Raw genomic sequence first — 12473 nt, 5'->3', positions numbered from 1 at the left:
ATGTTGATGCACTGCCATTTATTTGGAAATGTACAGATTATAAAACATGTTGCACAATAATGGGCAACTGGCCTTGTTAAATACACAATTCATAAATGTACAGTGTTGATTCATGTGGACTTCACTGCCTTTTTCTTTTGAATGTGTTTTTGCTTCATCAGTTTCTTCTGCATCCCATGTTGTTTCTTCTGAATGGTTTCCTGTATCCTCTCCTTGAACAACTTCTTCTCACTCCTTATCTTCTTCAGTTCAGCCTTTCTCTTTGCCTCCACGTCTGGATCCTGTGACAGGCAAGTAGTTGGAATATCAGAACAAATCGACTAAAACCCTCATCACAGCAAAACTAACTCGGACCATGGAGGTGTGGTTCATGGTGAACATACTTTCCCCTCCAGAATCATCTGTTTTCTCTTGTTGATCTCCTTTTTCTCATCAAAATCTGTTGACTCAAGTTTCTGCAAACAAAAGGAATGGTGAGACAAGTCACAGCAGAAATATGAGCCCTTGTTATCCAACAGCCACATGTTCACAACGGAAATGTCTGTGTATAAATAGAATAGGTATTTGTACAATTTCACACTCCCGTCTGGCCACGTTGACTTGAGTGAGGATATTCAGAACCTCTTTCTCCTCCACTGGATATTCCTTCAGTTTGGCCTCTGGACAAAGGGGAAAGCAAAACAAATTAATTTGAGCTTTCTGCCCTGTGATCATATTCTATGTAGTGATACTCACAAATGGCTAACAGGCATGTCTGAAGGGTAGCAAGCAATACTAAAACAACTGTTGACTCTACTTTTCAATGCATGTTTGATACTTACGGATCTGCCCCTCGATGGAATGAACCAAGTGGATGTCATACTGTGTCACCAGTGTGATCGAGACACCATGCCTTCCTTTAGACAAATCAGAGAAAAGTTGTTTATACGTCTAAGTCTGTACAGTAGCAGCCTATGTTATAACAGGCAGAGATAGTGAAGGAGGAATGTTACCTGCTCTGGCAGTTCGGCCAACTCTGTGAATGTAGATCTTGGGCAGACCTGGCGTGTTGTGGTTGATGACAACCTGGACTGTTGGAATATCCAGACCTCTGACAATGTGGACATGAAAATAGATGAGATTCACAATGGTTTGTAACCTGTCCATATATTGATAATATTTTGTGAAGATTATACACACACAGATGTTGAATACAGCTTTCTTACCTGGAAGCCACATCAGTTGCAATCAGGATTTTAAAGACACTGGACTTAAACTTTGCGAGGTTGGCGAAACGTTGTTTCTGTGAAAAAGACAAAGCCAATGTCCAAATAAACATGAGTTATTATTATGAAGCACATGTTAAATGGGTTTCAACTTGTCATGTAACCCATCAATGAATATAGAGCTACACCCCAGGAGCTGGGGTTGTTTACCTGCTTCATCATTGAATGCAAGGAGATGGTTGGAAAGTTGAATTTCTGCATCATCATTGTGAGGATTTGGCAATTCCTGTAGGAAGAATGCAGTGCATTAATGATTCAATGTCTAACAGTAATTCTATATTGACAAAGTATGTCAAAAGGCCGATACAGCGCATGTTCTACTGGTTATTTTCTTATCTTCATATTTTTCCAGGCTCTTCAGTCATTTACATTTTTACTTCTAGGAGTTAGATCAGCTTTAATAGTGCAGATTGATGGAATCTATGTAATTGTCGGCATCATTTCCAATCCACCATATATTTTTGTAAATATATATACAGTACCAGTCAAAAGTTGACTCCTACTCATTCAAGGGATTTTCTTTATTTTTTACTATTTTCAACATGTCTTCACTATTAAACTATGAAATCATGTAATAACCACAAAAAGTGTTAAACAAATCATAATATATTTGAGATTCTTCAAAGTAGCCACCCTTTGCCTTGACAGCTTTGAACAATCTTGGCATTCTCTCAACCAGCTTCATAAGGAATGCTTTTCCAACAGTCTTGAAGGAGTTCCCACATATGCTGAGCACTTGTTGGCTGCTTTTCCTTCACTCTGCGATCCAACTCATCCTAAACCATCTCAATTGGGTTGAGGCCAGGTCATTTGATGCAGCACTTCATTACTCTCCTTCTTGGTCAAATAGCCCTTACACAGCCTGGAGGTGTGTTTTGGGTCATTGTCCTGTTCAATAACAAATGATAGTCCCACTAAGAACAAACCAGATGGGATGGTGTATCTTTGCAGAATGCTGTGGTAGCCATGCTGGTTAAATGTGCCTTGAATTATAAATAAATCACAGTGTCACCAGCAAAGCACCCCCACACCGTCATACCTCCTCCATGCTTCACGGTGGGAACCAAACATGCGGAGATCATCCGTTCACTTCCTCTGCGTCTCACAAAGACACGGCAGTTGGAACCAAAAATCTCAAATTTGGACTCAGACCAAAGGACAGATTTCCACCGGTCTCATGTCCATTGCTCATGTTTCTTGGCCCAAGCAAGTCTTCTTATCGGTGTCCTTTTAGTATTGGTTTCTTTGCAGCAATTTGACCATTAAGGCCTGATTCATGCAGTGTCCTCTGAACAGTTGATGTTGAGGTGTGTGTGTTACTTGAACTCTGAAGCATTTATTTGGGCTGGTAACTAATAAAACTATCCTCTGCAGCAGAGGTAACTCTGGTCTTCCTTTCCTGTGGCGGTCCTCAGGAGAGCCAGTTTCAACATAGTGCTTGATGGTTTTTGCAACTGCACTTGAAGAAAAAAAATCAAAGTTCTTGACATTTTCCAGATTGACCTTCATGTCTTAAAGTAATTATGGACTGTCGTTTCTCTTTGCTTATTTGAGCTGTTCTTGCCATAATATGGACTTGGTCTTTTACCAAATAGGGCTATCTTCTGTATACCACCCCTACCTTGTCACAACAACTGATTTGCTCAAATGCATTAAGGAAAGAAATTCCACAAATTAACAAGGCACACCTGTTAATTTAAATGCATTCTAGGTGACTACCTCATGAAGCTGGTTTAGAGAATGCCAAGACTGGGTGGCTACTTTGATGAATCTCATTTTGATTTGTTTAACATTTTTTTGGTTAATACATGGTTCCATACAGTGCACTCCACTAATATTGGCATCCTTGATAAATATGTGCAATATTTGCTGTTCATCCTTTTGGCATTTCATTCAAATTATTCACAAAAATATATAATATTCACAAACCTCTAATTTTAGTAAAATTTATTGGAAAGAAAAATTGTGAAATATTTCTCTGAAACATGTGTGCCACAATTATTGGCACCCCTATGAATTCTTATGAGTAAAATCTATCTGAAGTATCTTCCCATTCATATTTAATATTTTTAAGTTCACCTGAGTGATTAGGAACACTTAAGTGGTAAGCCATGACTTCCTGTTTCACTGGGGTATAAATATGAGGTGACACAGGCCAAGTTCCCATAGTCATCCATCACTATGGGAAAGACCCAAGAATACAGCAATGATGTGTGACAAAAGGTTGTCGAGCTGTACAAATCAGCAAATGGCTCTAAGAAAATAGCTCAACGGTTGAAAATTACCATTTCCACCATCAGGGCAATAATTATGAAGTTTAAAGCAACTGGAGATGTTAACAATCGGCCTGGAAGAGGACGTGTGTCTATATTGACCCTGCGCACAGTGAGGAGGATGGTTAAGAGTGGCCTTTTTTTTTTTAAAGCATCACAGCTGGAGAATTGCAGACGTTAGTTGGGTCTTGGGGTCAGAAAGTCTCTAAAACCACAATCAGACACCACCTACATAACCAAAAGTTGTTTGGGAGGGTTGCCATAAAAAAAGCATTTGCTGTCTTTAAACAACAAACTCAAGCACCTACAGTTTACCAAATGTTACTGGAACTTTCAATGGGACTGGGTTCTATGGTCAGATGAGACCAAAATAGAGCTTTTTGGAAACAAACACCAGAGGTGGGTTTGGTGTAGACAGAAAGATAGCCATGCAGAGAAGTACCTCAGCCCCACTGTGAAGTATGGTGGTGGATCTCTGATGTTGTGGGGCTGTTTTTCTTCCAAAGGCCCTGGACAACTTCTTTGGATACATGGTATCATGGACTCCAAGTACCAGCAGATATTAAATCCAAACCTGACTGCCTTTGCTAGGAAGCTTAAACTGGGCTGTGGTTAGATCTTCCAGCAGGACAATGAGCCAAAGCACATCTCAAAATCAACACAAAAATGGTTTGCTGACCACAGAATCAGGGTTTTGCCATGGCCATCCCAGTCCCCTGACCTAAACCCCATAGAAAACATGTGGGATGAGCTGAAGAGAAGAGTCTACAAGTGTGGACCTTGGAATCTGGAGAGATTATGTATGGAGGAATGGTCTCAGATCCCTTGCCATGTGTTCTCCAACCACATTACACATTATAGAAGAATACTCAGAGCTGTTATCCCAACCCTGATCTGTACTTCTCCACAACTTTGTCCATGACCTGTTTGGAGAGCTCCTTGGTCTTCATAGTGCCGCTTGCTTGGTGGTGCCCCTTGATTAGTGGTGTTGCAGACTCTGGGGCCTTTCAGAACAGGTGTATATATACTGAGATCATGTGACAGATCATGTGACACTTAGATTGCACACAGGTAGACTTTATTTAACTAATTATGTGACTTCTGAAGGTAATTGGTTGCACCAGATCTTATTTAGGGGCTTCATAGCAAAGGGGGTGAATACATATGCACGCACCACTTTTTTTTGTTGAAACAAGTTATTTTTTAAATTTCACTTCACAAATTTTGACTATTTTGTATATGTCCATTACATGAAATCAACATCAATTTATATTACAGGTTGTAATTCAACAAAATAGGAAAAACACCAAGGGGGTGAATACTTTTGCAAGGCACTGTATTTTACATTAGTTATCTTATTGTTTTTATTCCCACCCTTCAGATCCACTCAGCCCCTCCCATCCATCTCTTAACACCAACCATTTTTTTTATTTCCATTTGACATATATTTTTAAACTGTGCTGTGATGTTTCACAAAAGTTCTGAACCTCTATTCTCATAGTTTCTACAGATTGTACATTAAAGATAATCTTTTTGCTAAAAGTATTATATTATTGATCGATTGACTATGACTTTCCAAATCACACAGTATTGCTATCTGCAGAGTTAGCTCCAGGTTAATGTTGCACTTCTTCAACCATTCCTGGACCTGCAACCAAAAGCAAGCTACATACTGTTTATACAGTACCAAAACAAATGACCTAATGATTCAGTCACTTCGCAGCAAATTCTGCAGAACTGGGATGGTTATATCTCCCATATATAACATTCTATTGGTTGCAAGAATTTTGCATGAAATTTCAATAGAAAAATTCTGTGTTTTGAATCCGGCTTTGTTTTGCGAATCAGTTCATAAACCATGTGCCATGGAATCGGTACATTGAAAATCTCTTCCCAACTATTTTGCAATCTATACGGCACAGCTGTACATTTTTTGGTCATTAAATGAAACTGTTATCCTTTTTTTATCACAATTTTCTTTAACCAATTTTGGTCTTTTATGCAGGGCCAGCAGACAAGTTCCTTACCTTTTCCCCCTTTCACTTACCTCTTCCATTTTTTTGCAGTAATGCTGCAATTATTTGGTTGTAGTTTTGGGTAGAGCAGACATTTCCATATATTTTTGTTAGCTGCATGTGTGACATAACTCCACCAGTCCTGTTTATGATATCTATCTTTGTAAATTATACCTTTTTTAAACTTAAAAAAAAAAATGTAATAATGTTTTTTTAATTAAATGAGTATATTTGAGTTTATCCACAATATGTTGCATTCTTTTTTCTGGTGGATTAAACTGAAATAGCAACCAAATTTCTATGACTTTTTAAATAGCGATATTTGGAGATGATTTCATTTTCAAATAACTGAAATTGAGAGGTTATAATCTGAATAAAGGGAAAAAGGCCATTCTTGAACATGGGGTGAGACATTCTTACTAATCTGCTAGAGAACCAGTTTGGATTTAAATATAACTTTTGTATGACTGACGTCTTTAGTGAGAGGCCTAATGCTTTAATATTTCATCATTTCTGCCCTCCGAATTCATATTCATAGGCCTGTTTAATTTTGTCTGGCTTGCCCTTCCAAATAAAATGGAATATTTTTTGCTCATATAATTAAAAAAACAGGTTGTAGGGAAGACCATAAGCAAATAGGTAAACTGGGATATGACTAATGAGTTAATCAGATAGATTTTCCCACGAATAGACAGGTATTATCCTTTCCATTGTAGCTAGATCTTATCTATTTTTGCTAACTTTCTATTCAAATTTATTGGCGTGAATTAATTTCTTTCTTTTGGGATATGTATACAGAGTATGTCCACATCACCATCAAATAATTGTATTGGTAAACTACACGGTAATGTAAAAGCTGTATTTTTAGTAATCCAATACGTAATAGTAAACTGATCATCATTTTGTTGTAATCCAGAGGTTAGAAAAAGTACCTAGATCCTCTATGAGACTGTGGAGGGATCCAAATTGTGTATTTAAAAGAAAACATGAATAATCAGCGTACAATGACACCTTTGTGTTTAAGCCCTGGATTTCTAGCCCCTTGATATTATTGCTGGATCTGATTTTAACAGCTAAAATTTCTATGGCAATAAACAGATATGTCAATAGTGGACAACCTTGTTTTACTCTGCAAAACAGTTTAAAACTTTTTGAGACATAGCCATTATTTACTATTTTACACCTAGGGTTACTATACATAACTTCAACCCACTTTAGAAGAGATTCTCCAAAATCGAAATATTCCAGGCATTTATATATAAACACAGGTCATACATTATCAAAAGCCTTTTCAAAATCAGCTATAAATACCAGGCCTGGTTTCCCAGATTTTTCATAGTGTTCTATTGTTTCCAGTACTTCTCTTATATTATCTCCAATGTATCGTCCATGTAAAAAAATCTGTCTGATTAGGATGAATAATATCCAATAATACCTTTTTAAATTGTATGCATTTTGCATCACAACACTGAAGTGTAAGAGGCCTCCAATTGTTTTAATTGACTGGATCTTTATGTTTACCACTTGGATCCTGTTTCAGTAATAATGAAATCAGACCTTCTAGTTGAGTGTCTGAATCAATTTTTTGGGTAATTTAGCAGACACTCTTATCCAGAGCGACTTCCCGGACCAATTGGGATCAAAGGCATTCTTACTTGCAGGTGTTGGTGAAGATCATGATCGACCAGTCGTCGTGCTCATCTTGAAACTTCTGGATCAGGTGCACTAGGTAGGCATCTTTCACTTTCTCTGGTGTCAGGATGTACCTTTGATCCAACTCCTCTACCGTGCGGACCCTATGAGAAAAATACACTTAAAATTGAATTATGTTGAACCAATATAGCACATTTTGTTTTTTTAAAAAGAGGAAAGAGCTACTCCATTTGTTGATAATCAAGAGAGAACATAACCTTCATTTAAACAGTCAATTAAATTGAGAATCTTTTCCCACTCAGTTTAGTGTACAATTTACATGTCAAAATGTTTAAAATACACATGGGCACACAAATGATATACAATTATGGAATAGAACATAAGACAGACATGTCCTGTTTTGAAGAATGAGGTTTACCTCTACATGCATATTTAAGCAACTAATCATGTAATGTACCAATGTAGTGCATCATGTTGTCAGTCATGCTAAGAGCTTACTCGGACTTGCTTTCCCAGAAGAAGGGCTTGTTCATGGCGATGCCCTTGAGTTCCTGTAGTGTGTCTGTGAGGGTGGCACTGAACAGCAGCGTCTGGCGTTTGACAGGCACCGCGGCCAGGATCACCTCCAAGTCTTTGGTGAAGTCTGTGCAGCCTTGCTCAAGCAGGCGGTCGGCCTCATCAAGGATCTACCAGAGACAATTAACATTTGGCCCGTGCATTACAATTAGCATGTCACAAAATAAAATGTCACCGTTAGGCTCTATGACTTGTCACATTTTGCAGAAGATATTTAACTAAATTGATTTTTACTTCCTAATAGAAGGCATGCAGACGACCGTGCATCCTGACAAGTACAAAGATAAATCAAGAATAGGCTATAAAAAAACAACAACACTAACACGGAACCCAAACTGGCTGCGCGCGTGCGCCATCATGCATACATTTATTTTGTCCCCCCACACCAAACGAGATCACGACACGCAGGTTAAAATATCAAAACAAACTCTGAATCATTTATATTAATTTGGGGACAGGTCGAAAAGCATTAAACATTTATGGAAATTTAGCTAGTTAGCTTGCACTTGCTGTTGCTAGCAAATGTGTCCTGGGATATAAACATTGAGTTGTTATTTAACCTGAAATGCACAAGGTCCTCTACTCCGCCAATTAATCCACACATAAAACGGTCAACCGAATCGTTTCTAGTCATCTCTCTTCCTTCCAGGCTTTTTCTTCTCTTGACTTTATATTGCGATTGGCAACTTTCATAAATTAGGTGCATTACCGACACTGACATCGTTCGTCTTTCAGTCACCCACGTGGGTATAACCAATGAGGAGATGGCATGTGGGTACCCGCTTCTATAAACCAATGAGGAGATGGGAGAGGCAGGACTTGCAGCGTCATCTGCGGCATAAATAGAACTGATTTCTATTTTTTTTTTTTTAGCCCTTGGCAACGCAGACACTTGTTGGCGCGCGTGAGCAGTGTGGGTGCAATAATTGAACATAGATTTCTAAATTTATTTTGCGACGTGAACGGTGTGGTCTGCCTGTAATGGGGGGAAAAAACATTCTCAACACATAAGGTAGTTAATAATATAAAGGTAGTTCATAACAGTCTCACTGTTTTGGTTGACAGTGAGACATCCTCACCTAGACAACCTCAAACATAATTGCCGTTGTGGACACATCAATTAATTTCTTCTCCAACAAACTCACCAGAAACTGGATCTTCTTGATGCTGAATGTGTCGGAGCTCCGAATGTGGTCTGCCAGTCTTCCTGGAGTGGCTACAACGACGTGGGGCTTCTTAGAGAGCTCCAAGGCCTGTGTGATCATATCTGTTGGGAACATCACCAGAACATTAGAACATACTGGACGACTGAATAAGAATGCAATGAGAGGCAGTGTTGTTGGTAATCAACATTACCCATTCCACCAACAATGATGCAGTCCCGCAAGCCCATTGGTTTTCCCAGGACTCTAAACTGTTCGGCAATCTGGTAAGCCAATTCCCTGCAAAAGACACAAGTTTAAACATTACACAACATTCAACATTATATACTTGCCTTTTCTAGAAGATAGTTCACAATTATCAAAAGATTCACCAACCTGGTAGGTGTGAGAACTAAACAGAAGATTCCATATGGGTCCTCAGATAATTTCTGTAGCACTGGTAGCACAAAGGCAGCTGTCTTTCCACTGCCAGTCTTGGCACAACCCATACAATCCCGACCTAGACAACAGAGGGGCAAAATCATATCTAAAAAAAAAGTATGTTGATAGCTAGTTTGTTTACTCTTGATCAGGTCGTTATTGTAGCTAGAAGTTATGTGTTCTCATTAAACTGCTACCTGGGTAAATAAAGGTTAAACCTTATATTTAAAAATATATATATACATTACAAGAAATAATACATAGTTTGTTAGCAAACGTTAAGTGTTACCTTCCAGAATCGGTGGCATACAGTTTTCCTGGACTTGAGTTGGTTTACTGATCCCCATTTGTTTACATTGTTGAATCAGCCAATCTGACAGACCGAGAGATGAAAAATCCGACATTTTGCAGTTCTCCAAAAGTCCAGATTGAAAAGTATATATTATACTTGGTTTTGTGAGCCAACGTGTTCAAAATTATCCTCTGAAATCCCAGAAAATCCTCCTCGTGTTATTTTACGTCTGTCGCATTTTGGTGACGTCAATATTGGCTCCTCCTATGGATGACGCAATTGATCATATTTTCAACACAGTAGCCAGCATATGTCTGTATAATGAATGACAAGATGCTCATGTCTCCGGCCTAAAAATGGGAGTCGTTGTCCAAAAGCCGGGAAAGCAACAAGCGGCAAGTTTAGGTCCAAAATAAGCCCATAGAAACGCACTGGGTTTATTATTTTGGACATATCTTCGCCTCTTCCTCTCTGCAGGCAGTCTATCATCATTGCAGTACAAATGTATTTTGGATCAAAATATTAAACTTCATTAACAGAAGGTATTGCCTCACAAATAATGGTAAAGTATGTCCCAGGAAACAAGTTTGCCGCAAGCAAGGATGTCATTTTAAAAAGTCCATGATCTGGAAACTCACAATCAGGAATTCAGCTTATTTTGTATTAGTTTTTACATAACAGTTAAAAATAATGATACGAATGAATTTATGATCTGATTTACTGGTAAAACAATCATGCAAATGTATGTGTACAGAGGCTGAGGCAACTATATCATACAAATAATGTTATCATGATCTCATTGTGAGCATAATCATTTTTTTCAATATGTCCTTGCTATAGTCATGAGGTGGGAGAAGGCATATGCATCTGGTGGACATCGGGCGTGACTGTTTGGTATAGAAAATACACTCCTACTCAATAACAACTTTACTGAAGTCATTATGGCTGCGTTTACGCAAGCAGCCCGATTCTGATAGTTTGTTCATAAATTTGTCTTTTGACCGACCAATCAGGCAAAATATAGAAGTGGGCTGGTACGTGTGTACTCAATAGAAAAATCGGTCTTTATTTCAAAGTAAACTCTCCATATTCATTGTACATTTTCCATCCCAGACTTTGTAGCCAATTGTGTTTAATGTTTTATTGTCTTCCATTGGCTAAGCATAAGTGGTCTAGTAAATGGACACAGGTGAAACGTAACTGAGCTAATCAATGCACAGGCTTAAAATAGATTTGTGATAATGTGTTAAAATGTTTTGTGTTGTAGAACGCAAGTTTGTTTTCAAACTTTTAATTTTACTCATTGTTGTGTAAGCCTTTTGATTTATATGGTGCATCGCCCACCCCTTAACAGCTATTTATTTTAAATGACTTGTCCCACTGCCAACTACTCTTCAAATCAAATCAAATTGTATTTGTCACATGCGCTGAATACAACAGGTGTAGACCTTACCGTGAAATGCTTACTTACAAGCCCTTAACCAACAGTGCAGTTTTAAGAAAAATAAGTGTTAACTAAAAAATAGATAAGTAAAAAATAAAAGTAACAAATAATTAAAGGGCAGCAGTAAAATAACAAAAGCGAGGCTATATACAGGGGGTACCGGTACAGAGTCATTGTGCAGGGGCACTGGTTAGTCAAGGTAATTTAGGTAATATGTACATGTAGGTAGAGTTAAAGTGACTATGTATAGATAATAAACAGAGAGTACTGTAGCAGCAGCGTAAAAGGGGGTGGGGTCAATGCAAATAGTCTGGGTAGCCATTTGATTAGCTGTTGAGGAGTCTTATGGCTTGGTGGTAGAAGCTGTTAAGAAGTCTTTTGGACCTAGACTTGGTGCTCTGCTACCGTTTCCCATGTGGCAGCAGAGAGAACAGTCTATGACTAGTGTGGCTGGAGTCTTTGACAATTTGTTTCCTCTGACACCGCCTGGTATAGAGTTCCTGGATGGCAGGAAGCTTGTCCCCAGTTATGTACTGGGCCGTATGCACTACCCTCTGTAGTGCCTTGCGGTCGGAGGCCGAGCAGTTTCCACACCAAGCAGTGATGCAACCAGTCAGGATACTCTCGATGGTGCAGCTGAATTGTAGAATTATTTTGAGGATCCGAGGATCCATACCAAATCTTTTCAGTCTCCTGAGGGGGAATAGGCTTAGTCGTGCACTCTTCACAACTGTCTTGGTGTGTTTGGACCATGATAGGTTGTTGGTGATGTGGACACCAAGGAACTTGAAGCTGTCAACCTGCTCCACTACAGCCCCGTCGACGAGAATGGGGGCGTGCTCAGTCCTCCTTTTACTGTAGTCCACAATCATGTTCTGTTATAATCTCCACCCGGCACAGCCAGAAGAGGACTGGCCACCCCTCATAGCCTGGTTCCTCTCTAGGTTTCTTCCTAGGTTTTGGCCTTTCTAGGGAGTTTTTCCTAGCCACCGTGCTTCTACACCTGCATTGCTTGCTGTTTGGGGTTTTAGACTGGGTTTCTGTACAGCACTGAGATATCAGCTGATGTAAGAAGGGCTATATAAATAAATTTGATTTGATCTCCTTTGTCTTGATCACGTTGAGGGAGAGGTTGTTATCCAGGCACCACACGGCCAGGTTTCTGACCTCTTCCCTATAGGCTGTCTCATCGTTGTCGGTGATCAGGCCTACCACTGTTGTGTCATTGGCAAACTTAACGATGGTGTTGGAGTAATGCCTGGCCATGCATTCATGAATGAACAGGGAGTACGGAGGGGACTGAGCACACACCCTGAGGAGCTCCCGTGTTGAGGATCAGCGTGGCGGATGTGTTGTTACCTAAACTTAGCAC

At 39.2% G+C, this 12473-nt stretch overlaps 1 protein-coding gene across 1 annotated transcript; it reads right to left on the bottom strand.

Annotated features, from left to right (window-relative positions):
* Nucleotide 1: 1 nt before the first annotated feature.
* On the bottom strand, nt 2-9928 carry ddx49 (DEAD (Asp-Glu-Ala-Asp) box polypeptide 49). Its single transcript, XM_071342660.1, has 13 exons — nt 9655-9928; nt 9321-9444; nt 9139-9224; nt 8928-9049; nt 7705-7892; nt 7209-7349; nt 1416-1491; nt 1206-1282; nt 993-1090; nt 822-896; nt 571-659; nt 384-455; nt 2-281 (listed from the first exon to the last, which is right to left on the bottom strand). Exons 1-13 carry the CDS (start codon nt 9767-9769, stop codon nt 111-113), a joined length of 1434 nt encoding a protein of 477 aa, XP_071198761.1. The 5' UTR covers nt 9770-9928; the 3' UTR covers nt 2-110.
* Nucleotides 9929-12473: the final 2545 nt, after the last annotated feature.

This window comes from Salvelinus alpinus, chromosome 15, assembly GCF_045679555.1.
Source record: "Salvelinus alpinus chromosome 15, SLU_Salpinus.1, whole genome shotgun sequence".
In the NCBI taxonomy this organism is placed as follows: Eukaryota; Metazoa; Chordata; class Actinopteri; order Salmoniformes; family Salmonidae; genus Salvelinus; species Salvelinus alpinus.
This window is presented reverse-complemented; position numbering and strand designations above follow the sequence as displayed.